This window comes from Mesoplodon mirus (assembly GCF_964341445.2).
Source record: "Mesoplodon mirus genome assembly, chromosome: X".
NCBI classification, from domain to species: domain Eukaryota; kingdom Metazoa; phylum Chordata; class Mammalia; order Artiodactyla; family Ziphiidae; genus Mesoplodon; species Mesoplodon mirus.
This window is the reverse complement of record NC_138981.1, coordinates 138803937-138829521: the sequence shown is the minus strand read 5'-3', so window position 1 is coordinate 138829521 and position 25585 is coordinate 138803937. Positions and strand designations below refer to the sequence as shown.

The 25585-nt window shown below is 55.0% G+C and overlaps 1 protein-coding gene across 4 annotated transcripts; it reads left to right on the top strand.

Annotated features, from left to right (window-relative positions):
- The first annotated feature begins 6 nt into the window (after positions 1–6).
- BCAP31 (B cell receptor associated protein 31) lies at positions 7–25383 on the top strand. 4 transcript variants are annotated; one of them, XM_082610887.1, is made up of 8 exons: positions 7–108; positions 1081–1215; positions 2673–2773; positions 7112–7259; positions 21776–21911; positions 22791–22911; positions 23695–23795; positions 24981–25383. In XM_082610887.1, the coding sequence occupies exons 2-8, from the start codon at positions 1124–1126 to the stop codon at positions 25017–25019; spliced, it is 738 nt and encodes a 245-aa protein (XP_082467013.1). In that variant the 5' UTR covers positions 7–108; positions 1081–1123; the 3' UTR covers positions 25020–25383. The 4 variants fall into 4 exon arrangements, with proteins under 4 accessions (XP_082467013.1, XP_082467012.1, XP_082467015.1 ...); XM_082610886.1 differs by lacking the exon at positions 7–108 and adding an exon at positions 368–564; XM_082610889.1 differs by lacking the exon at positions 7–108 and adding an exon at positions 369–488.
- Positions 25384–25585: the final 202 nt, after the last annotated feature.

The following is a 25585-nucleotide window of genomic DNA, read 5'->3' as shown; positions in this document are numbered from 1 at the left end:
GGACCCGGCGGGCGTTTCCGGTTCCGGCTGCGGGGAAGGGGCGGGGCCGAGGCTGAGGTGGGAGAGTTTGGCGGCGACGCGGCGTGCCGGCTGACTGTGGGGAACTCGGTGAGCGAGCCCGCCCGCGCTCCTGGCCGGGCTCCGGGGTCGCCGAGGTGCTCCGGCTCCTCGACGAGGGGGGAGCGGCGGGCAGCGCGGCGAGGCCCGGGGCGCGGGGCCAGTGCCGTGCCGGGAGTGCGAGGGCAGGGCCGGGTAGAGGGAAGTCTGGGCGGCGGCGGGTGGAGCCGTCTGCGGGGGCGGGGGGCGACGGCCAAGTCCATCCGGAGGAGCCGCCGGGGTGGGGCTTGGGAGGGCGTGCCGGGTCGGGGCCACGTCGGGGTGCCTCTGGAGCGGGGTGGACGCCGTGGCCGACCCGGGCGGCCGGGAGGGGCCCCTCCGGCTTTATGAGGAGACAGTCTTCTAGAAGTTTCTCTGGATGGGGCCGTGAGGTGCGGGGTCGAGACCCGCGTTTGCCCTTGGCCCCAACTCCCGTTCTCTAGAAGTCGCTCTCCGGGGCTTTCTGAGGTAACCCGAGCACTTCCGCCCCTTCGGAGGCGGACGCGGTGGTCGGGAGACCTTGGAGCCCCGCTCCTACCCCGGCAGGGGCCGCTGGTTCTCTGTGGGCCCCGATGGGAGGGCCGCGGGCTCCAGGGCCGCTTGGCTTCCCCGGGGGACGGGGGCGCCGCAGCTTCGGGAGAGAGCGCGAGGGCGTTACGGAGACGGGGGCTGGCGTGTGGGGGGCGGGAGCGTCTGGCGCAGCACGCCCCTCGGCGTGGCGGGCGCGGGCCCGGGCCCGCGGGGCTGCGAGGACGGTCTCCGGGCTCCACGAGTTTCCGGTTCCAGACGCTGCCCCGGTTCTGCAGGCGTGAGGAGCCTCCCGGACTCCACCGGGAAGGAATTGTCCGAAAAGGCGGCTCTGGGTGTGTTAGCGCCCAGACTGCCGGGGCTCGAGCCCGTGTCAGCCGGGCCTTGGAAGGCTCTGAGGTCGGGTGCGGGGGCCGCCCAGCTGTCACGACTCCTGTTTTTTCTGTGCTCCGTCAGGAACAGGCTCACATCTCCCCGTTGGCAAGCTGCTAGCAGCACGATGAGTCTGCAGTGGACTGCAGTCGCCACCTTCCTCTACGCCGAGGTCTTCGTTGTGCTGCTTCTCTGCATTCCTTTCATTTCTCCCAAAAGGTATGGTCCGTGGAGCGGGCAGGCGAGCCAGGGAGAGTTGCTCCGCAGCTTATGCCTGCAGAGTTGGTGGGCCCTGGTATTGAGGCCAGATGGAAACAGGTAGAACCTGTCTGGGGTAGGGGTGGCAAGGGTTGTGTTGATTATCGCCAACCTTCCCCACAGTTCTGCTCTGTCACATCTTGCTGAGTTCCTTTCCTGTGCGCCCTGCCTTCTGGTCCTCAGAATGTCCTAGAGGGGAGAAGACCTAGTTATGGTTCTGGGAATGATGCCCTCCTGCCACCCCCCGGGGGCCCTGCCGTTCAGGGGATGGCGTTGTGGGATCTGCAAAACTTGCATCACAGGGTCACGTTGCCGTTGATTCGGTGACTTCTGTCCTCTTAACTAGTCTCACTGGCGTTGCGTAGTGCCCTCATGAGCATTACTCAGCCTATGAAGGCTGGAGCCATGTTTCTTTTCAATGAACAGAGGACCTGTAAAAAGTTAACTTGAAATAAATTTTAATTACATTTATTATGTGAGCACGTTTGCACTTAAATTGGGACATTACAGATAAGGCTGTCTTTTTACGGATATTTTTTTAAAGCTCTTTTTTTAATGAAAAAGTGTAGGCCCTGTTGTGATGTGATGGAAAGTGTACAACATTGCTTAAGGAATATTCTTGACAAAAGCGAGATCTGAGTCACCTCGTACAGTTCACAGGAAATGCAGAACACAGGCCCCCTTGGAGCTGCAATCTGGGAAGCTTTGTAGGACAAACAACCTGGTTTCTGCAGACAGTAAACTGGGAAAGAAAAGAGGGCAAGGGAAGAGGGAGCTTATAGAATAAGAGAGACTTAAGATACTTATCAATTAAATGCAGAATCAGAATCTTGTCAGGATTCAAACGAACCAACTAAAAATAATTGTCTCAGTTGGACTTTGGAGTTCTGGCTCTGGAGTTCTGATGATGAGAGACTCTTGTTGATATTTTTGAGGTCTGGTGATGGCATCATGATTAGTATTTTGGAAGGCTCTTCTCTGATAGAGCTGTATCCTGAAGTATTTATGGAGGGAAACGAAGAGAGGTCTGGGGTCTGCTTCATGGTAATGTAGGGTGCTGGGAGTCTAGGTGAACCACGATTGGTCACGGGGGAAAACAGTTTAAAGAAATGTGTACGTGGCAAGCATTTTGATGCTACAGAGGGGAAAGTCAGGTTCCCATTTCCCTACCCAGAGCCTACCAGTGTTTAAGATTGGTTTTCTAGAAATTTCTATACACGGACACGTATTTTTTTTTTCTTTTTAACACTCTTGAGTGGATGTCATAAATTGGAGAATTGCAAGCAGCTGAGGCTGAATCTGTATGGGATATTCAGCCGTTGGAGACGAGTGCAAAACTGTTTTTCTGTTCTCAGGGCCCTGGATCCCAGGCGTGCGTTCTTTCTCTTCAGGCCTTAGCCTTTTTGTTTTCTTCACAGATGGCAGAAGATTTTCAAGTCCCGCCTCGTGGAGTTGGTCGTGAGCTATGGCAACACCTTCTTTGTGGTTCTCATTGTCATCCTTGTGCTGCTGGTCATTGGTGAGTGAGCTTAGGCTGAGGGCAGCTACCTGACCTAGACCCTTTGACGTACCCTCTGCTGCAAAGCCCTGTGCCATGTTCCATGAGCAGTGTACAGCTTTGGCTTCTCAGAGACAAACCACTGAAGCGCGCCTGTCTTTCTCTTGGGGGAAGAGGCTCCTTTCATCCACAAAGACGGTGATGCTGACTGCTGGCAGGGCCCTCACTTTGACCAGCAGCCTCTGTGTACCCGGTGATGACGACCTCGTGTCTCAGGCAGCTCCTCACGTCCTTCCAGAGCTGAAACCAAGAGAAGCTAACTGGCTCATGCCGACCTTGGTCTAAGTAGCGCTGCTCCTTGGGCACTTAGCAGTGTCAGTCTCTCCCTCAGTGCCTGAAACAGGCCTCAAATAGGGGACTGAGCTACCAAGTAGATAGGGAGCCAAGCTGGGAAAGAAGCTGCCATGTCCTGAAGTATACGGGGGGCAAGAGGTCTGATGGCATATCTAGGGGGCAAATCCCAGACCTCTCTGGATCTGGGTCAGACTTCAGGTTCCTCGAAGTCCTTCCAGTTCTGAAGTTCTATAAACCCTGCATTGAGGTACACACCAGCAGGGGCTTGAAAGATGAACAGGGGTGGGGCCTGAGGCCAGGTGGTGGCGTGATTGTTTGGAGACCAGAGGAATCAGTATAGCTCTCATCTGTCTGTTAAATGTGCCTTTTGCTGCGGTAAGTGATCAATACATCCCCCTGCTTGGTCTCCAAAGTATTGGCTCACCTCTGCCGTAGACAGTGGTCCTGTCTCCAAGGTGCGATGCCTGCTTAGACTCAGAGCACTTCTGTCTCCCTGAGTCCCCAGCAGAAATGTGGCAGGGGGTGGGAGGCCAAGGGGGCCATAGTTCAGGGGAATGTGCAGGGCTCCACCCACCAGCAGCAGCATTAGGCGTGTCTCCTTCCTGATGTCTCGGGGCCTGATGGGATAGGTTCAGGCAGGACTGCCTCTGAACAGGTGAGGTGCAGCCTATCCATTCCCAGCCGTGGAGGGTGGGTGCCAGCTGCACACAGACCTCACTGTTCTTGAAATACTTGGTAAAGCCCCAGGAGGCAGCTCTTTCCAATCAGGGTTCTCTCCCTGAGCGGCCTATGAGTACAGAACAGGTAGGGATTATGCGTGTCTTCCCCTGAGCAGGAGAAGCCAGTCTGCAGGGTTTTGGAATTGGGTGTGTGTGCTTTTGCTTTTGGGTGTGGGCTGGGGGCAAGAATTGGGGTGGGGAGGGACCGTCCTGAGGGTGTTCACTTGGGGCCTTGCCCCTCTGCAAACCAGACTCCACGAACTCTCCTAGTATGGCAGAGTGGGCCGGGGGGGCCCTTTGCAGAAGGCAGTAGTTGGCAAAGGTGCCATTCTTCTTTTTTGGGCATCAGGGAACTGCTTGGATGTTCTAGAGAGATATCCTGTTATGATGATAGGCTGCTTTCTATCCTAAGGGTAAGAAGCATAATCTAGAGAGGCCTACCTAAATAAGTTGTTAGCTAGTAGCAAATACTGATGACATAACATAACCAGCTAGAAGCTGCAGGCCTGGCTGGCCCCTAGCCATCACTGGGAGGGGCCTAGGGCACATCTCACTGGGAGAGTGGGCTTAATGAGGGTCCAGGGTCAACTGCCCTGGGCTGGAGACCTGAGATAGAGGGCAGCACTCTGCTGCGTGACTTGGGCTAGTTTGGCCCAATGCCCCCATCCCCGGTCTGCTCTCTGCCATCAGCCAGAGGTGGTGGAGGTGCTGGGGTTTCTGGATGCAGAACACAGTGTAGGAAAACACGGTTTTTGTTAGTTTAAATCACAAAAATAACACATCTTTAAAAATTCACAAATTCAGCCTAGAAAGTTAAAGTTCCCCATAATCCCATGTCTCACAGGTAAGTATTGTTAAAAGTTTATGGTATGCTTCCACAGGCATTTTCTATGTTGCCGTCTTTATTAAACTAGTACATTACCATTTTGGCTTGGATTCAGATCACAGTACACATTGTTTTGGATTGTGCTTTTTCCACTTACTGTATCTTAGGCTTTTTTTCTTATAGCAGTCTCATTCTTCTTAAAGATTGGGTAGTATTTTATCATGTCGTTATACTGTAATTCCTTCTTTATAGGCATTCTCATATCATTGCACATATATGTAAATCTTTCTGTAGGGTAAATTCATAGAGGTGGAATGGATAAACCCAAGGGCATGAACATTTAAAATTTTATGTCTTAGTTTGGGCTGCTGTAGACCATAGACCAAGTGGCTTAAACAAAAGACATTTATTTCTCAAAGTTCTGGAGGCAGCAAGTCCAAGATTAAGGTGCTGGCAGATTCAGTGTCTGCTGAGGGCTCTCTTCCTGGTTCATAGGTGGCTGTCTTCTTGCCATGTCCTCACATGGAAGAAGGGACAAGGGAGCTCTCTGGGGTCTATTTTATAAGGGCACTAATCCCATTCACGAGGGCCTCGCGCTCACTTCCCAAGGGCCCGTCTTCCTAATATCATCTGGTTGGGGGTTAGGATGCCAACTTAGGAATTTTGGGGGCCAGGAACACGCAGTCCATAAAAAACATTGTTGTCCTGGTTTATATCCCTGCTAACAGTGTTGAAAGAGGGCTTGCTTCATGGTACAGATGTAACACAAAAACACCAGTAAAGGGATACAGATTTTTATAATGTAAGATCAGCTTAAAAAACAAGCAGTCTCAAACCAGAAATTAAGAACCAGACAATAGCCATACAGTGATACTTTGACCCTCTCCCATGGGGGTCCAGTAAGAGCCCTCTTTAGGTAGATCTTTACGTACTGACTTAAAAAGATGTCTCACATGTTCACTTTGGCAGCACATATCCTAAAATTGGAAAGAGAGAGAGGTGATTAGCATGCCCCCTGCACAAGGATGGCACACAGATTCATGAAGCATTCCATGTTTTTTAGCACATTGTAGGGTATACAGAAGTACAAATAAAATGTTGTACACATGAAACTTATATAATGTTACAAATCAGTGTACCTCAAGAAAAAAGATTTCAGGGTTGAGGGAGAAAAGTGGTAGGTATGGGATGGTTCCAGTTCTTTTTTTTTTTTTTCTTATTTTTTTAACATCTTTATTGGAGTATAATTGCTTTACATTGTTATGTTAGTTTCTGCCGTATAACAAAGTGAATCAGCTATACGTACACATATCCCCATATCCCCTCCCTCTTGCGTCTCCCTCCCACCCTCCCTATCACTCCCCCGCTATCCCCCCCCCAGGTGGTCACAAAGCACCGAGCTGGTCTCCCTGTGCTACGCCGCTGCTTCCCACTAGCTGTCTGTTTTACTTTGGTTAGTGTGTATATGTCCATGCCACTCTCTCACTTCGTCCCAGCTTACCCTTCCTCCTCCCTGTGTGATGGTTCCATTTCTATTCCACAAACGCATAGATATGAATATACGGATGACCCAGAGCGCTGTGTGGCCAGCAGCAGCTCTCCAGAGCAGAGGCTGCACCATTCAGCAGGTGTTTGTGTGCCCCCTGTGCGCCTAGCACTGTGCTAGGCCCTAGGGGTGTAATAGAAAAGATTTCTGCTCTCGTGGCGTTTTGTAGTCTAATTTGGGGGAGGTGGACAATAAACCTGTAATTGGGGTAATTTCAGATGTGTGTATTGCAAAGAGAATGACATCAGGTAATGGGACTGAAAATGACTGCTTTTTAGCTAAGCTGGCCACATGTAGCAGGTCCTGCTGGAGGTGATTATGTTACGGGATTCTTACTCCTACATTTCTGCTGTGTTTGAACCTTTGATGAGTGTGGATTTCTTTTGTAATCAGAATAAAACAGTTTAAATAATAAAATGGGTTATAAAGCTTAAAAATGAAAACCCTTGAATCTTTAGCAGGCATGCTTTGGGTCTTGACTCCTAGGCAGCTCATGCCTCCCTAGCGGGCATTTCCATAAACAGGAGTACCCCGGCTTATCAGTTGGATGGCCCATGGCCAGCCCAGTTTGAGATAAACAGAACCAAACATTGGGGGCACCATGGGAAAGGGGAGCTGCCTCTGTTGCTGGCGATGTCTCAGATTCGGTGAGCATCTTGACACGGAGAGCAAGCTCGTGGCCTGGGTAGAATGGGTCCAGGGGGTGACGTGAGAAAAGCTGAAGGAGAGAGTAGGTCCAAGGGCAGCACTTCTGACAAGGCATCTCTCAAGGTGTGTATAGAAGGGGGATAGCAGGGGAGACAGATTTGAGGGAAGCAAGGCTGCCCTAGCTCATGCCGCCTGTCTTACCTGGACAGGCCAGCCTAGTCTGAGCGGGAGCTAAATGCCCGTATTTCTTCTCTGCTCCGCCACAGATGCTGTTCGCGAGATTCGAAAGTATGATGACGTGACGGAGAAGGTGAACCTCCAGAACAACCCCGGGGCTGTGGAACACTTCCACATGAAGCTTTTCCGTGCCCAGAGGAACCTCTACATTGCTGGCTTTTCCTTGCTGCTGTCCTTGTGAGTGGGGAGGGGTGAGGGACTGTGAAGGGACCTGTGGGCTAGCCCATAACTTTGCCTCCTCAGTCTGTGGCCTTGAACTGGAGGCCCTTTCTGTGTTAGGGGAACCACACAGTTTCCCCAGAAGCCTCTGATTTTTCTCCTGACCTCCGGAAGCAGCATGGAGGGTGGGAGAGGGCTGACTAGAAGGTCAGAAGACCACGTTCTGGCTCTGCCGTAACCTGCAACACGTTCTTTTAGGACAAATGTCTTATCACCAGGTCGATTTCTGTACACAGTGAAGTAAATGACAGGCGTTACCCTCCTCTGGGAGAGGCTCTTTGGAGCCCAGCTTAAAAGGGACCAGTTGAGGGCTTCCCTGGTGGCTCAGTGGTTGAGAGTCCGCCTGCCGATGCAGGGGACACGGGTTCGTGACCCGGTCTGGGAAGATCCCACATGCCGCGGAGCTGCTGGGCCCGTGAGCCATGGCCGCTGAGCCTGTGCGTCCGGAGCCTGTGCTCTGCTACGGGAGAGGCCACAATGGTAAGAGGCCCGTGTACCGCAAAAAAAAAAAAGGGACCAGTTGAACAGGGGCTTTTTGTGTATGGGGTCCTGTCCTGAGAAGAGTGGGCAGAAATGGCACGAAGGGGCTGAGACCGACCCTGTCCCTAGGGCCTTCCCAGATGTAGACCTGTCTGTCACAGGAGCTTGAGACCTATTGGAGCCTGGGGGCCAAGGGCTTCCGGAGTTATTGGGAAGAGCCTACAGTGAGGTTACTGAGAAGTAGGGTGAGTGTATGGATTCTTGGGCATTGGAATGACTGTCTGGGTTTCAGTTTTTCAGAAAAAAAAGTCAGTTGCTCAGCTGAGCCTGGCCTCTCTGGGTCAAACTTGGAAAGTGGCGGGTGGTGGAGCTGGAAAGGGCTTTTTAGGGGGATACATTTGATCACAGGAGTGATCTGCAAGGCTGCTGTCTTCCAACTTCTGAGAGTCAGGAACTGAGAAGGCTGGGAGGAGTTGGACACATACCTTAGGGTTTTAGGGTTTCAGGAAACTCCAAAAAAGAAGTATGATCTTGTGGACTGAGACTCTCCTGACTGCTCTGCTTTTGTGATCTCTTCCAGAAGGAGATCTCCAGGGCAGGTATTATCTGACCAGGCCAGGGGACAGTGGGTAGCCAGGTGTACCAGACGAGTGTGTGCTCAGCTCTGTCCTCTCTGCGACACTGTGAAGCGAGGTGTTCCAGCTTAATTCCTGCAGTTGACTTTAAAAAATTGACATATAGCACAAATCGGCATCTGATTCTGTGAGTGTTTGACAAATGCAGAGTAGAATAACACCACCACCGTCAGGGTACAGAGCAGTTGGCAGTCTCCTAACCCAAACAGGTGAATTCAAAGAAGAACAGTCCTCATAACTCTGCTGTTCCCGAGGGGACGCATGGAGGCTGAGAGAGGAGAGAGAGATTTGGGCCCACAGGTCCCGTGCTCCCTCGCAATCCCGCTCTGTGCTCTGTCGTGTCAGCTGCCTCTCTCACTTCGCTCTGACCTCTCCATTTGACAGGCGTGTAAGGAAGGCTTCATCAAATTCCCGTTAAAACATGTCGGACATAGTAACTTCTTGGGCCTGGTTGTTCCAGCAGCCATACATCTGTTGCCCGTCCATCTTAGCTTGCTGTGCCTGCCATACCCTCCCGTGTCCCTGGCCGGTAGCTGATCAAAAAAAGGACGTGAGGTTGGTCTTGTGTGACTTCTTAGAAAAGGAAACAGTGACCCCAAGGATCAGTGTGGATTCATCGGTTGCCCACAAATGAGCTGTTTAATTGTTTCTAGAATTTTCTGAGATGATATACTCCTCCCTAGTCTAGGGGTCAGATCCTGTATGGCGGCTGTGGCCCTTGAGGAACTTCTCTATTTGCATTACATTAACCATCCAAGAAAAAAAGATTACCTGTGAATTCTCTGGCTGTCCAGTGGTTAGGACTCTGCGCTTTCACTGCCGAGGGCCTGGGTTCAATCCCTGGTCAGGGAACTAAGATTCCCACAAGCTGCGCAGCATGGCCAAAAAAAAAAAAAAAAAAGAAAGAAAAAAACCCAAAAGCTTATCTTGAAGACTGGATGGCCTGGTGGCCTTGCCTGTGTGCGTGTGAGGTGTTTGGGTTCTGGTTCTGCTTGAAGTCAGTAAGGACTTTAATAATCCTTCATAATTCAGTGGGCCTTTATAAATGGAAAAGGGCAGCCCAAGAGAGATGGAGCAGCCTGAGTTGCACAGGTTGTAAGTGGCCAGCCCGAGCTCACGCCTAGTTCTGACCCTCTGTTCAGATGCCAGCTAGTTTGCATTAGAGTGAGCAATTAGTGCCAGATTGTTGGTGTATAGCCTGCCTCTGACCGTAGACTGGATAGTGGGCTGCTTTTTTCCCCTGGATTTTGGTAGGAAGGTGCCTGGATCAAGTACACGATCTGTACATCAGCCTTATTAGTCTAAGTTTTAGGAGTCCAACGACTTTAATCTCTTAGTTCCATTTGTACATCTGAAGATTATTAAGTAATGTTAGTATAAAACCTTTGGAGGAAGTTGAGGCTTTAAATAAATAAGAAAATACATCCTCTAAAATGCTATCATAACCACTGTTGACACACAACGTTTGTTAAATATTTTTCTAGACTTTTCTATGCCTAATAGCAGCTACCACTTGTTAAGTGTTCAGTGTGCCAAGCACACATTAATTTTTATAGTAGCTCTGCAAGGAAACAACTGAGGTTCAGAGACCCCAGTTCCCAGAACTAGTCATCAGCAGAGCTGAGAATTCAGACTTAAAGTGAGGGGACCTCAGCAGCCACATGCTTCTTCAAAACAGGGTCAGGTTGTAACTACCACGTGGGAACATGGGTCTTCCACTGAGTTTGTCATTAACATTGTTCTAGGACAACCCATCTGTTGCCAGCATTCTTAGGTGTCTACCAATTCCCCACTGGTGAACATCAGACCGATCTCCCCATTTTTCTGATATCATAAACAGGGAAAACCCCTCTCAATTGTCACTTTGTGTGCCTCTCAGCTGGACTGCCTGGTACTCTTCAAAGTGTCTCTGCCCCCTTACTGGCTGTCTCTTTCTCATCCGTATTTGTGCAAGTCTCACTTGCAGGTACTGGCTCAGTCCCTGAACCCCCGTAGGCTGTTTGGGAAAGAGCACGTGGATCAGGGTGGATGGGTCAGGAGTGGCCAGAGACAGGGTGGAGGGTTTTGAATGCCAGTTTCAGAGTTTGTACCTGACCTCTGTGTGGCAGAGCACTGAGTTTTTCCAGTGGTGCTGCGCCGTGGTCAGAGTTACGTGTTCATACTTGGTGCCTGGGATGGAGTAGAGCAGGAGAGCCTGCAAGCAGGGGGACCAAGTCAGAGGTCGCTGAACTGAGAGATGCTGGTGGCCTGAACCAGGTTTCAGAGGTGCTGGTGGAAGAAAGGGGAGGAACTAGTGGGGATGCCAAGCCTCTGAGGTTGAGGTGGTGGTGGTTCTCCTGTGGGCGCCCACAGAGTGGCAGCTGTGGCAGAACCCAGAGGAAGGCTGCACACCCACCCGCGTGGAAGGAAGGGAGCCGGTGAGGCCTGTTGGAAGGAACGAGGAAGCCGGGGGAGAGGAGGGGGATGACTTCACCGAGGGGTCGAGGAATGGGCAACTCGGAGGTGCTGGCCACTGCCTGGAAGTGATGGAGGGGAATGAAAGCAGATGCAGGGAGAGGCAAGACTGGGGAAGAGACAGCAGGTTAGTGGGTGAGGGGACCACAGAGAGAGAGAGCAATGCTCAGAAGAGAGGCTGGGGGTGGCATTGGTTCCTCATGGGGCTGGGGTCAAGAGCACGTTGGGGGAGAATTCCCTAGCTGTCCAGTGGTTAGGACTCTGCGCTTTCGCTGCTGAGGGCCCGGGTTCAATCACTGATTGGGGAACTAAGATCCCACAGGCTGTGTGGGGCGGCCAAAAAAACACCTGGGGGGAGCCTTGAGCAGCCCTCGTAATTGAAAACAGGGGCCCCAGGCTTAAAGGACGCATCACGTCCTTAAACAAGTCTGCATTTCCCTGCAACAGTCTGCTGGCGGGGGGCAGGGGGCAGGGTCTGGGCTTTTGTCTTGCATCTGCTTCGTGGTTGCTCTGACGTGGGGCAGCTTGCTACCTTCCCAGGTCCTCATGCTCCTTTCTCTATGGGCTGGGCCCCAAAGTCTGAGAACAGCTGTCTCTACTCAGAAGCCTGGGGATGCTCTGCCTCTTTTTTTTGGTCCCATGTGATCCCTTGCTCCTGTGTTTTTTTTTTAATTGCGGTAAAATGCATTAACATCAAACTGGCCATGTGAACCATTTTTAAGTGTAAGGCTCAGTAGTGTTGGGCCCGTGTGCACTGTTGTACAGGCAGCCTCCAGAACTCTTCATCTTCAAAACTGAAACTCTGTCCCCACTCCACAGCCAGAGATCTCACCTCCTGAGCCTCTCTTCCTCGTTACCCGGGGAAGTGCTGCCACAGTGGGGCTGCATCATCCCAAGTAGGCTTCCTGCTGCTGGCTTTGGTCTCCCAGCCTGTCCACCCTGCCCCAGCCAAGTGACCTTTCTGGCATGTAAAACCGACTCCACCACCCCCTGCTTCCAGTGCCTTCAGAGCACCTTTGGCATCAAGGCTTGAAACCTACATCCTGCAGCCCTCTGTAGTCTCTTCTTCGGCCTCCCCATGTCGTGAACCAGCCTCGTGGGTCCCCTTCCCTGAGTATTTCTGTGGCCTCTGCCTGGAACCCCCCAACTCTTGCTTGCCGGTCTAGCCAAGACCTCCTCTTCATGCTTATTTGGGCCTTGCCTCCTGATTCTGCCATGCAAGGCCCGTGCTGTGCTGTGGGCTGGCCTACAGAGCTGTCCTCCAAGGGCCCCAGCAGCGTGTGAGGGGCAGCATGGGGACCTGGGCTCACCTCCTTTAGTCTGGTTGGCTCTGTGCCACTTTCACCTTAGGGACTGAATGGAGTGTCCTGGGCAGACAGGGACAGCTTCAGGCCCATGTCCAGGTTGAACTCATCGAACTGCTGTGTCGAGTGTTTTAGGTTGGATGCCCAGCTCTTCAGGTCTCCTGAGCTCTGACAGCAGGAATGCCGGGGGGTGGGGGTGGTGCTCGTGAAGACACACATGTCTGGGCACCCCGAGGATGTGGATGTGGATGCCGTTGGTCCCAGCACTGTGTAGCGGGCCTCTGGTCTGTGATGGGTGTGGTGCAGGGCACCATTTAGTGTGGACCTGGGCAGCACGGGCTCTGTCTCGCATGCTCTTGCTCATCCGTTGCCTTAGTGCCTACTTCCCTGCTCTGGGACCACCTCTGGTCGGCATCCCTCTGGAGCTACAGGTGTGGCTGCACAGCAGCTCTTGCTGGGCTGAGTTTTGCATGTTCTGAGAGCAGTGCTCTGTTTTCTCCGCCTTTGTTAAAATGTTACTGGTCAGGACCCAAGTAGTGGTCGTCATCCAGACCCAGGAAGGTCCACCCTTGTGCGTGAGGCCCCTCGATCTGTAGTGACCTGAACTTGGTCCACAGTTACCTCTTGTTTTCTGCCTACCTCTCTGGGGCTGGGTTGTGTCACTACAGTCAGTCCAGATGGAACTGCCCGTGCTTTGCTACAAAGTTCCTCTGCTTAACGGCCAGTGACTTGGGGGCTGGTGATTGTGCCCTTGGAAGGTGATCGTGCCCTTTAAACTGCTGGTGGGGCAGAATCCATCCAGACCCTCTGGGGTGAGCAGGACGTTCTGCTCTGCTTTCTTTGCTTTTGGGTCAGCCCTGCTTCCTGCCAGTGTTCAGCTCTGCAGATAGTTGGTGCCCAGGCGGCTGCTGGGGCTTGTGTCAATGGCGAGACAAGCCAGAGCCACCGTGTCCACGGAGGCCATGTGGGCCCAGCAGGCGGGGATGAATGTCCAGCCTGGGCTCTGCCGCCTGCAGTGGCCACGGGGCGCTTTCTTCCCTTGCCAAGGGGGTATAACAGCCCATGGTGGTCCTGAGAGACAGATGGGCGTAGTGAGAGTGGACTTTGGAATTGGCTGGGTTTGGATTCTGGGTCTGTTACTGTCTAGCTGTGTGATCTCGGGTAAGTCACTTCACTCTCCGGAGCCTTTTTCCTTACCTGTTGCGCAGGGGTTGAGGATGCCTCTTTCGAACACTTGGTGTGAGGGTGGAGGTGACTTGGGTTATGTTCTCAGCATCATGCCTGGCACGTGGGGAGTGCTTAATAAACGGTAGTTGTTACCGGTATCACCCCAAGTAGTGAGAGAGTTTTGTGCGATTTTTCCCACTCGTGTGGTAGGCTGTGCTGGGCCTAGGTAGGGAGTTGAAGAGAAAGCTGGTGTTGGCCTTCAGGGGTCTTAACATTCCAGGCTGGGCACAGGGTAGGGAGAGTGGGCGCGGGAGAGCAGAGTGGGACAGAAGGACAGAGAGAACAGGTACTGCAGCCAGAGCAGAGGGTGTGGGGAGGGCTGCCCCAGGGAGAGGCCAAATAAGGGTTGGAGGCGGCCAAGCCGAGGAATCCTCAGGGCCCTGGGCATCCGGTTCTCAGCACTGGAGGCAGCATAGAAGAGCCAACCCCCTGTGGTGTCACTCAGCTTCAACAGTGAGTGTCTCCCTGGCCAGTCTCGTTTGATTGCCCCCTTCCCCATTATTCTCTGGATTATTTTGAAACCAATCCCAAATATTATGTTTACAGGCAAAATAATATTTTGGATTATCGCTTTGAAAAGAGAGGGACTTTATTAAAAAATCATAAGCACACTAGCATCTTGCTCATTACGAGAACCTTACAGTAACTCCTTAGTAACCAACTCAGTAGTGATTGCTCACGTTTCCCAGATTACTTCGCAGGTTTTGTTTTTTACTGTTTGTTTAAATCCGTGTCTAGATAAGGGAACCTAAGGGGTTTTTAAAATCTGGTGCTTGGGGCCTACCCAAAGATAAAGTGATTTAAGTGGAGGACTGACCTTAGAAGGCCAGGTAAAGGGATTTTTGACCTTTATTTCCTCTTAATCCAAGGGTCCATCCATCAGCTGCCATCATTTTCTTTCTTTCTTTTTTTCTAAAATTAATTAATTTATTTATTTTTGGCTGCGTTGGGTCTTCGTTGCTGCACGCGGGCTTTCTCTAGTTGCATCGAGCCGGGGCTACTCTTCGTTGCAGTTCCCGGGCTTCTCTTGTTGCAGAGCACGGGCTCTAGGCGCGCGGGCTTCAGTAGTTGTGGCTCGCGGGCTCTAGAGCGCAGGCTCAGTAGTTGTGGCGCACGGGCTTCGTTGCTCCGTGGCCTGTGGGATCTTCCCGGACCAGGGCTCGAACCTGTGTCCCCTGCATTGGCAGGCGGATTCTTAACCACTGCGCCACCAGGGAAGCCCTGCCATCATTTTCTAAGACTACAAATACAGTAGTGCTTCACAGCTCAGCACTGGGTAAGAGCCTTTTTGATAAGTCCGTTGATTTCTAGTCCCCCCCTCCCCCAGCCAAACTCACCCCAGCTACTGGTGTGCTGGTGTCTTGTGGGTGCTGGGCCCAGGAGGGGGCTCTGATAAAGGGGGGACCGTGTTAATGCGGGGGGAGTTGCTACGAAGAGGCCACGGAAGACCATCTGACACGCATCGGCTTCTTTTAAAGTATGGATTGTTTGCTCAGCTACTGGATTTTGGCCTAAGAATTCTCTTCATACTCTAAAGGCAAATGGTGAATGACCTCTTTGGGGGCAGGGTGCCAAACTACAGGGGTTCAGTCTTCCTGATTCCAAGGTCATCGGAAGCCTGATGTTCCAGGAGGGCCCCTTCCTCTGAAGGCAGAGGGTAGGGGAAGCGGAGAGCAGGGCTGGAGATGGGAAGGGTGATTGGCTCCTCCAGCCCAGCGCCGTGTGACCAATTGCCTGCAGGCTAGAGACACTCTCGCTGTGAACAAATGGGGCTGGTGTGACTGAGGAGCTGGATTTTTCATTTAACGTAATTTTAATTTATTTGAACTGAAAGGGCCTCTGGTGGCCTCTGTTATTTGGACGGCATAGCCAATGCCACCTCTCATTCTTTGCTTTGTTGGTTCCCCAGCCCGGGCCAGGCCTATTTCCTGGGCTTTTTCCACAGCACATCGCCATCGCCTGCTAGAGACACTGCCTTGTTGCCTTTGGACTGGAGTACCGCGTGGGGCACACCTGGGGGTCGACAGCTCCCTCCTTCCCATTCCCTCGAAGTAGCCAGGGGGCCACCAGCATATTTTAGCGCTGGAACATTTGCCTAGGTTGTCTGGCCTCTTTTGGTTGCTCTCTGTCCCCCAGTTTATACAGAATCCCTCTGCTCCCTGGTCTCAAGAAGGCAACGTGACAGGCTCGCTCCTGTTCGCTGGTTCTCTTCAGCTCCAGAGGACCCCCCGCCCCCGCTCCCTCTAGCTGGCCTTTCTGTCCCCAGGGTAGACAGGCACCACCTGGGCTTAAGCTGGAGTTGCTGCAGGGCCTTGGCCTTTCCTCGACCCTGGCCCCCTCCCATTTTGTCCGACCTCAAGGGTTAAGAGGAAGACCGAGCACGTGTGCTGAGATGTACTCCTGAGATGGACGGGGGCAGCCCTTGGAAGATTTTCCCTGGACCTTTCTGAGTAAACTCTCCTTCTTCCCATTCTGCTGCCTCCTTATTTTCATGACTCCAGACTCTGTAGGGTGAGAGTTTCCTGTGGCAGCTTCCACCCTGTTATTACCAGTCTGCTTTGTCCGACGTTTTTGCTGGGGCAGCACCTGGCTTTTGGCTCCTCGCCACGGTGGCCACCTCCCCACGCCGCCGCGCCGCCGCCTCCTCAGTGTTTTTTGCTGGCGAGCTGGGCCGAGTTCACCCGGAGTCCACCTGCCACCCTGTGGAGCGGCGCCAGAGGCAGAGCTGTAGTCGGCCTGGAGAGTCAACAGGTGGCGCTGTGACACCAGCTTCCCGCTTCCCCAGGGCAGCAGGGTGAGGGGAGTTGCCTGTCCACCTATCTCGCCGGGGCCCTGAGGGCTGAGTGACCCGAGGGCATGCCACCTGGGAGATGCCTGGTAAATGCTAGTGGGCAGGATTGGCAAGGGGGGGCCACAAGCATAGAATATTCCTTTTGGGACTTGGGAGGACCCTCCTCCTTGCTCTCGTCCCACTTCCTGTTAAGTCCAAGTCTGCCCACCCCGTTCGCCCACAGGAGGGAGACAGGATCAGTGTAAAGAACATGTGAAACCACGTCTCCATAGCTTGATATGGTTGGCTCTGTTTCTCCTGCCGATCCTTGTTTACTCAACCTTTTATAAAAGCATGAAAGCCCCACTCAGCATCCAGAAACATCTTACCGAGAAAACCCAGTTGAATTGAGGTATTTGGGGATGACATTTGTCTGCCAAGGACACATCTGGATTCTCTTATGGTTCGTGCACTGACTTCTCTCTCATTCGCTGGGTGCATTTAACCTAGACCCTGGACCTTCTATCAGCCCTGAACCTTTGGGAAATCCCTTCGGCTTGTGGCTTCTCACCTGTTGTCCAGAAATGGCTTGGAATAGTTACCTGCATAACAGTACTTGGGCAGTCAAGCCGAGCTCGGTGGAGGATGGCCAGCAGGAGTGGGGACAGCAGTCCGTCAGACTTCTCTCTAGGCTGACGTCTCTGGGCTGTTGAGATTTGGAGATGCTGAAGCTCAGCACCTTCCACCGTCTGCCCTGCTCTGTCCTGGGTCTTGGTGGAGGCTCAGAACACTGAGGGGACAGACACAAAAAGGGCACATTGATGTGCCTGGGAGAGGGTGGAGGCTCTCGGGGAGCGTTGGAGCTGGATCTTGGGTGAATCGGGGGCAGGCACAAGAGCATGGGGCCTAATGTGTGAGGGGCACCAAGAAGTTCTAGAAGGCCAGCTCCTGGGCAGGCCCTGTCGGCCGTGCTAGGGAATGCTGCTCTTGGCTTAGCCAGGGGCCCTGCAGGGGCGCCCTTTGGACTTGGGCCGGGGCACTGGGCTTTGCCCCCAGCTTTGGTGATGAGTGTTTTCCCAAGTGCCTATTCAGCTACCGCTGCAGTCACAAGCCTGGCTGGCTCATCAACACGGGTCTGACATGGCGCCTTCCTGCTGCTGTTTCTCGTCACCCTGTTGCTCAACTGACTGGCAAGCCCTGCCCATGTCTGCCTGTGTCCCCCTCTGTGTGGCTGGGCCTAGGGAAGGCTGAGTTCGGGGAGAGCCAGGGCCCCAGACTCACATTCTGTCCTGGCCTGAGGTGTGGCACCACACACATGGGGGACGGGGGGGAGTCACCTGCAGGGTCCCTTCCCAGTGGACCAGGCTGGGGGGGGTAGAGATTGAAGGTGCATTCCCTGGTCTGAAGGCGTTTGTGGCTGGGCAGCCAGTTGAGGAGCAAGTGACAGTGTGATGCGGGGAGATGATTGGGGGGAGAAGAGAGCAAGAACTGTGCAACCAGATGAGGGGGCACAGGGGCTGCTGCGGGAACATGTGGAAGGGGGACCTGGGAGGTTCAGGAGAGGCTTTGAGGGGAGAGTGGTAATGGAGCTAGGTCTTTTTTTTTTTAAATTATTTATTTTGGCTGCATTGAGTCTATTGTTGCCGCACATGGGCTTTTCTCTAGTTGCAGCGAGCGGGGGGCTACTCTTTGTTGCAGTGCACAGGCTTCTTATTGAGGTGGCTTCTCTTGTTGCAGGGCACGGGCCCTAGGCGCGCGGGCTTCAGTAGTTGTGTCTCGCGGGCTTCAGTAGTTGTGTCTCGCGGGCTTCAGTAGTTGTGGCTCGTGGGCTTCAGTAGTTGTGGCGCACGGGCTTAGTTGCTCCGCGGCACGTGGGATCTTCCTGGACCAGGGATCGAACCCACGTCCCCTGCACTGGCAGGCAGATTTTTTTTTAATGTCTCCTTTTTTATTTTTAAATTTTATTTATTTTTAATTTATTTTTGGCTGCATTGGGTCTTCATTGTTGCAGGCGGGCTTTCTCTAGTTGCGGTGAGCGGGCACTCCTTTTTGTTATGGTGCGCGGGCTTCTCATTGCGGTGGCTTCTCGTTGTGGAGCACAGGCTCTAGGCGCGTGGGCTTCAGTAGTTGTAGCACGCGGGCTCAGTAGTTGTGGCTCATGGGCTCTAGAGCACAGGCTCAGTAGTTGTGGCGCACAGGCTCAGTTGCTCCACGGTATGTGGGCTCTTCCCGGACCAGGGCTCGAACCCGTGTCCCCTGCATTGGCAGGTGGATCCTTAACCATTGCGCCACCAGGGAAGTCCCCTGGAGCTGGGTCTTGAGTCATCAGCGAGAGTTCTCTAAGAGAAGGGGAGACACCCCTGCAGACTGGTGGGCTGACGTGCAGTGACAGGAGACGAGGCAAGTGAGGACTGGCGTGTTCAAGAGCAGCCAGTGGTTTGGCGTTAGTAGAGCAGAGGGCCACGCGGGTGGTGAGGGGACAAGAGCCAGCAGAGGGCTGTGTGCCAGCCAGAACAGTGGGCGGGCGTCAGAGGGATGGAAGCAGAGTGACATGATCAGATTGTCCTGGAGAAAGATCACTGGCTTTCCTTGGGGGCATGGATTGCAAAGCTGTATGGTGGAGGGTAGGGAGGAGGCCGCTTAGGAGCTATTAAAGTCACCCAGGAAAGAAGCAGTGAGGCCACAGGGATGACTGGGGCCCAAGGTGGCGTGCAGGCCCAAGAGCTTGGGTAGCTCAGTGACGGCATCCACCACAGCGCGGTGCAGGAGAGTTGGTCTGTCATGGATGGGCTGAGTCGGGCATGTCTCAGGGACACGCAGGAGCCACCGGTGAGTAGGCAGCTGGGTGTCAGGATCTGGCTGAGATAAATCCCTGCCGGGGGTGGGATTGGTGGGTGGTGAGGGTTGCTTGAGGCAAGGGTAAGGGAGAGTTCCAAGGGGGTGACCCGTCAGCTGTGCCAAGTGCTACAGAGCGGGTGCACCAAGGACTCCAGGGTGCTCCTTGGATTGGGTGGTTAGGGCACCGGTGATCATGCTGGTGGCGTGGCCAGGGCAGGATATATAGGTTGGTGTTGGTTGAGGAATGGAGAAAGAGGGGAGGGGCTTGGGCTGGTGGGAGGCAGAGGCTTGAGGGGTGAGGTTCCTGGAGGGAGGAATTACCCAGAATCGTCTGGGGCTGGGTTGGAGGAACAGGTCTAACAGGAAGGGAGAGGACGGGGTGGGGGGTAAATAGCGTGGATGGATGGTGTGAAAGACACGTGTCCCAGGGCCTGGCCAGGGGCATCTACCCTGGAGGCTCTTGCTCTGCACTGAGGGGGAGACCCTGAGGGCGGGTGGGGGGCTGAGCAGGTTGAGGTGGCGGGAGGCCCCCTGGACAGCTCTTGCGCTGGGTACCGTGTGTTTGCCCGGGCTCTTTTTGGCAACCCTGGTTCTCTATAAGTGGGGATGGGCTGGGACGGCACTGAGGAGAGCTTGGCCCCTGCTGTACTGCTGTGGTCTTCACTGCCACCACTATCCTGGGCTTGGCTTCCCTGGGTAACTGGGGCAACAGCTGTGGTCGCTCACAGTGCTGCTGGAGTCCCGCCGCGTGTCAGCGGCCTGCCCAGCCTCGTCGAGGGGGGCAGGCGAAGGGGGAGCGTCACCTTTGGGCTTGCCTGCTCCATCCATCTTTGCTGGCTGGGTCTGCCAGGTGGCACATGTGCCCTCCCCCCCAACCCAGTCTCCGGCTGGGAGGAGCAGCCTCCTCCATGTAACCAGGATCTGCTCAGAGCTGCCTGAGCGCCCTGTGCTTGCGAGCTTGGGGCTTAGTCAGACTTGCCTTTCTTTCTGGGCTCCCCCAGTGACTGCCACTCTGCCTGTGTGACTCAGGCATGTTGCTTCTCTCTGGCTCCTGGGGCACTCGGGAGCTCCCTCCACCTCCATGGCTTCAGCCCGGTGGGGGGCAGGATGGTGGGCAGTTGTGGCTGAGACAGGGAAACCTGAGCCCTGGGCCACGAGGTCTCGGTCGCTAATTTTAGAGAGCACATGTCACTGGAAACTCTCCCTTCCTGCCAGGAACCAGTAGCCTGGCTCTCCCCGTCCTGACAGGGGCCCCTGGAGCCGCTCCCTAAACCAGGAAGCGTGATGGGTGCCTCACAGCCCCTGCGAGCCGCTCCCCCTCAGGGCTCATTCCCAGCAGGGGCTCTGCCAGGGCCTGGCCAGGGAGAGCTGGGCGCCTTGTTTGCTCTCCCATCCCTCCCTAGTCCCCTCGTCCCCTTGGGCCTGATGAGCAGCAGGTGTCCACAAGGGGCCTGATAAGCAGCAGGTGTCCACAAGAGCCCTGCAAAGGCCAGAGAAGATGGCTCAGAGCAGGCGGCTTCGGCTTTGTCTGCTCTGAGCGAGCACTTTGTTGTGGAAACACCCTGGACATGCCAAGTCCTCCCCTCCCCTCGTCCCTGGGGCCTGCCCATTCTGCACCCTCCTCGGGGCAGTGGCTGGCCACGCCCATCCCAGGCATGTGGGAAGTGCCCCCGCCGCCCCCGACTCTGAGTCTTCCCGTCCTCTCTCCTGCCAGCTAACATCTCAGGGCAGGGTGGCTGTCGGGAAACAGAGTAGCGTGTGCTCAGCTGCCACGTGCTTGCCTCTCGTGGCTGGTCTGAACCTGAGATGTGTGCCTGGGCCCTGATTTTTCATTTTGTGTCCCCTTCGCCCGGGGAAACCTCAAGGTGGTGATGTTTTCTAACAGGTGTGGTCTGGCAGCTGCCTGTAGACTGCATTTGGGAAGGGGGTGAGGAAAGAAGAGTTGTTTCCATCTCTCTCATTTGGCCCGGCTAGTGGTTCCCTGGAAATCGAGAACATGTACTGGTTGGCAGCTCAGGCCTTGGGGTCAGACAGGCAGGAGTGCGGATTCCAGCCACATTTCGTTTCTGGCTCTTGACCAATTGCTTCAGTATGCTGAGCCTCCATATCCCCTCTGTGAAACGGGCAGTAGTAGCAACTGTCTCACAAGGTGGGCTGGAGGATTCGGCCGGCCCTTTGGAAGCCCCCGCAGCACTGGCTGCTCTTGTGTGGTGTGTTTGTTTGTTTGTTTTGTTTTGCTGCATGGCATGTGGGATCTTAGTTCCCCAACCAGGGATCAAATCCACGCCCCCTGCATTGGAAGCACAGAGTCTTAACCACTGGACCACCAGGGAAGTCCTGGGCTGCTCTTGTTTATCAAGGCGAGCCCAGCCTTGCAGCAAGGAAAGTGGCAGCGTGGCTGCTTTGGCACATCTAGGCCCTGCCCTGTAAAGTGCCGGGTTCTAGGCCTTTAGGCTGTATCTAGGTGTGGCCCCTTGTGTCCTGTCAGGCTCCTGCTTCCTGTGCCTTCTGGGCTGGAGGAGAGCCCCAGGGCTGTGAGCAGCCTTTTGGGGGCACTAGTAATCATTCTGGTGGCAGAGGACAGCTCCTGCCTCTGTCTTTCCCCTCACGTTGCCGGTGTGTTTTGCTTTGCCTCCCTGGCAATCCAGAAGGACAGGTCTAGGCTGCAGGCAGGTGTGGGGTGGGAGCAAACAAAAGAAGTTCATGCTAGCCATCTTTCCCTCCTTCTTTTGCTCACTTCTCCCTTCTTTTTGTAAACAATTACAGCCTGCTTAGACGCCTGGTGACTCTTATCTCCCAGCAGGCCACGCTGCTGGCCTCCAATGAAGCCTTTAAAAAGCAGGCAGAGAGCGCTAGTGAAGCGGCCAAGAAGTACATGGAAGAGAATGAGCAGCTAAAGAAGGTGAGTTCGGCCTTCCCGACCCCCCCCCCCCATGTGACATTCTTTATGGGCCACAGCAGCTGCCTTTAGCCTATCAGGCTGGGAAACGTGCGACACTGCTGTTGTGTGAAAAGCGGAGGAGCTGGGTGGAGGGACGAAGGGGGTGGGTACTGGAGGGGTCTGGGGGATGCGATGGGAAGGGGAGCGCCCTTGCTGCTCTCTTGCCTCTACCTGCTGTGCATCCAGGCCAGACTTCCCTGATAAACTGACTCCCTAAGGAGCCGAGCCCTGTGCTGTGAACATTGGGCAAGTTAGCACAGAAGAACACAAGATAGGATAGGACCAATCTTGGTCCCCTGAGGATTGCTATCATCTGGGGACGAGGCGGGGCAGTCCTAGAAGGCTTGTCAGAGGGGGTGAGGTGTGAGCCAAGCTGGGAAGGAGACGGATGGACTTGGATTCATAGGCAGGATAGAGTTGGACGGGCAGGGGTGAGCTGGGGGCTCCTCAGCTGGAGTGAGCTGTGGAGCTTGGAGAGAGGAAGCGATGGCATTGGTCAGTTAGGGGTCACTGGCAGCAATCCCCAGATGACAGCAAATGGAGTCGTTGGATGGACTGGTCAACTTGGAGGAGCTGCCGAGAAAGGAGGCAGGGCTGGGGGCCAGGGCAGGCAGGGCGTGTGGCCTGGGAGCTGTAGCAGGTGGCCCTGCTGGCCCGGGCTTTGCCTGGTGGCTGGGAACAAGCAGTGGCCCAGTTCTGTGCTGACATTTCCGAAGGGGCAAGTGCCCAGGGCAGCTTGAGGAATCACAGCTCAGTGGGGAGGACGGAGCTGGACTCCTTCCCTCCCTCCCTCCTCCCTCCTCCCTCCTGAGTAACCCAGGCCCTTGGCACTGTTCCTAGGAAGCTGCCGGTGGAGTCAAGTTGGATGGCGGGGACGCTGAAGCGAAGGTGGAGGAAGAGAAGAGGAGCCTGAAGGCTGATCTGCAGAGGCTGAAGGATGAGCTGGCTGTCAACAAGCAAAGTGAGCACTGTCGTCGGGTTGCCCGCGGCCCCCAGAACTCGGGAGCCTCTGCTGGTGGCTGCCACACCTCTCTTGCCAAAGTATTAATAACAAACGCACACACAGGCTCAGGAGCTGCGTGAAAACAAATGGCTCCCTGCTCGTCCAGCCCAAACACAGCCGGGCTCGGCCCCAGCCAGTGGGGCTTAGTGGTTTAGCAGTGCACTCAGGGTCCCACCAAGGAGGGCCCAGGAACCCCAGAGGTCCATGGGCTAACTCCAGAGCATCTCATCCAGTGCCAGGCATGGGGAGTGGCGCTCTGTGCCTTGTCACCAGCGGCCTGGTGGGTGGGGAAGGAAAGGCTGCATCAGAGTTGCTTGAGATGTTCCCATTTGCTCCCTTCCTGAAGGCCTCTCTCGACACACCTCTCATTCTCAGCTTTGAGGCTGGGGTTCTGCTGCCTGCCTCCTGCTCTCACCCCCAACCTTTTCAAAATGTTTGTCCCATGCTGTCAGCCTCCCTGCGGTCACCCCTGCTGAGAGCCATGCAGGGTCCCTCCATTAAAGGGGCTGGGGGGCGATCCTTGGTGTTCTACTTGTCCCAACTTTGTTGGCCAGCCCTTCCCCACTTTTGGAGGCTTTTGAGGCAGCTGGCAGAGGAGCTTTTTGAGAGGAGTGGTCTCCCAGACATCCTCACTGGGGACAGATTTGGGGCAGCTGCATCTGCTGTCTACAGCAAATGGCGTTTTTCTCCCTAATCCTCATCTTTTAATTTTCCTTCCTTCACCACTTGCATCATCCCCAGAACTGGAAAAAGCTGAAAATGAGGCTCTGGCCATGCGGAAGCAGTCTGAGGGCCTGACCAAGGAGTATGACCGCCTGTTGGAGGAGCACGCGAAGTTGCAGGTCAGCATGCTCAGCTTGCTCTGTTGGAACCGAGCCCCCCCCACCCCGCGCAGGCGCAGAGCAGGCCTCCCACTGCCTTAGCCTCAGGGCCAACGTGTCCCCTTCGAGAGGCCTCGGCAGCAAGCTGGCTGCTTTCTCTTCCAGTCCCCCTTTTTTCCTTTGTTGCTGCTGAGTCTGGGGCCAGCGTGGGCCCAACAGCCGGAACCACTTCTGGAGCAGGAGGGGTGTGGCCTGGCAGATGGCAGCCACTTAACTAAGGTCGCCTTTGGCAGTCAGGTCAGCCCTCTGCACTGTGGGCCTGCCCAGCCTCGTGCCCAGCATCGGTGCCCTTGAGAAGAGCTTCCCTTACGTGTACCCCTGGTCCATGGTGTAGGGCCCCTGACTCTCATCCAGGTTTACTGAAGGGCCGCATCAAGTACCGGCCAGAGATGTGCAGGGGAAATTCCATTGCTGGCTGCTGGCCTGCCTTCTGTAGGGGCTGCGGGGTGATGTGAGGCCGAGAGCTGGAGACATCACAGCCAGCCCCCACCCAGTAGGTCCGAGTCACTGCTACCACCCCCGCCCGCAGGCCTCGTCTGAGTCCCCAGGCTACCTGTGTCTGGAAGCTCAAGTGGCCTGGAAATTGGGCATGAGGGCTAGGTAAACACCCCTAAGTTCTGATGATTTGATTCAGTGCTTGGCGGCCTGAGTTTGGGCACCGTGGAAGGTGGAGAAGGAGGGCCCAGCCCCCAAAGGGGGACCAACAGCTTCAGTGCAGGGCGGGCTCACTGGCAGGACCGGTGGAAGGTGTGCAGAGTTGGGAAGAGCCTGAATTGGGACGTGGAAGGGACTCAAGTTCGGAGGCTGCCGTGGGCACGAGGGTGGGTGTGAGTGAGGCCCCGGAGAAGGTGGTGCTGCGGGGTTGGGGCTCTGAGAAAAGAGCGACAGCAGAGGCTTGTCTCCCCTCGCCCCCTCGCCCCACGCCCCCGCCCGGCTGGAGTTAGGGTTACAGCCCTCGTGGAGTGGGGCCACTCCCACCCTGGCAGACTGTGAGGTGCTACTGGTGGGGGGTCCCTTGCTCATCTGACCGCCTGGCATCTGGGGAAAGGGGCACCCCACCGGGCCTCTGGGGTGGAGGGGCTGGAAGGCGAAGGGGAGGAGTGTGCCTGCCAACCCACTGCTTTGCAATTTCTGTCCCCTTTGCAGGCGGAGGTAGATGGCCCCAAGGACAAGAAGGAGGAGTGAGGGCCCCTGCTCCCCGCCCGTGGCTGGCTGCTTCCCGAGAGCCCAGCCTCCCTCGGTACTTCGGCTCGCTCCCTTCCGCTTCTGTTCCCTCACGCCGCTTGCAGTTCCACGCTCTCCTAGTTCCACGCTCTCCCAGTTCCATGCTCTCCCAGTTCCACGCTCTCCCAGCATTCTGTAGGGGACTCAGTTCCCACCCAGGATGAGTAAGGCTGTGGCAGGTTTTGCTTCCCGCTGGTTAAGCCCCTTCATGTTGCGTGTTGATGCTCTGGGCTCCAAGGCCCCTTTTCTCTGGTCCTGCAGGAGGGCAGGTGGAGCAGGAAGACTAGGGTTTTTCTTGGGGCAAAATAAACGTTGTTGTGTTGTGTCCGTGGTGCCTGCGTATAACTGAGGCCGCAGGGAGACCTGCTCTGATCCCTCTCCCTGGAGTGGCTGGGAAGGTGGCGGCAGGCAGTGTGGACAGAGACCCCCGCTCCAGTCTTTGCCCTGGAGGCCTTCCAGACATTTTGTCTCCATTTGTTCAAACCCCTAAAGGCTCCCTCATCCCAGGCTGGGCGCAGGCTCACACT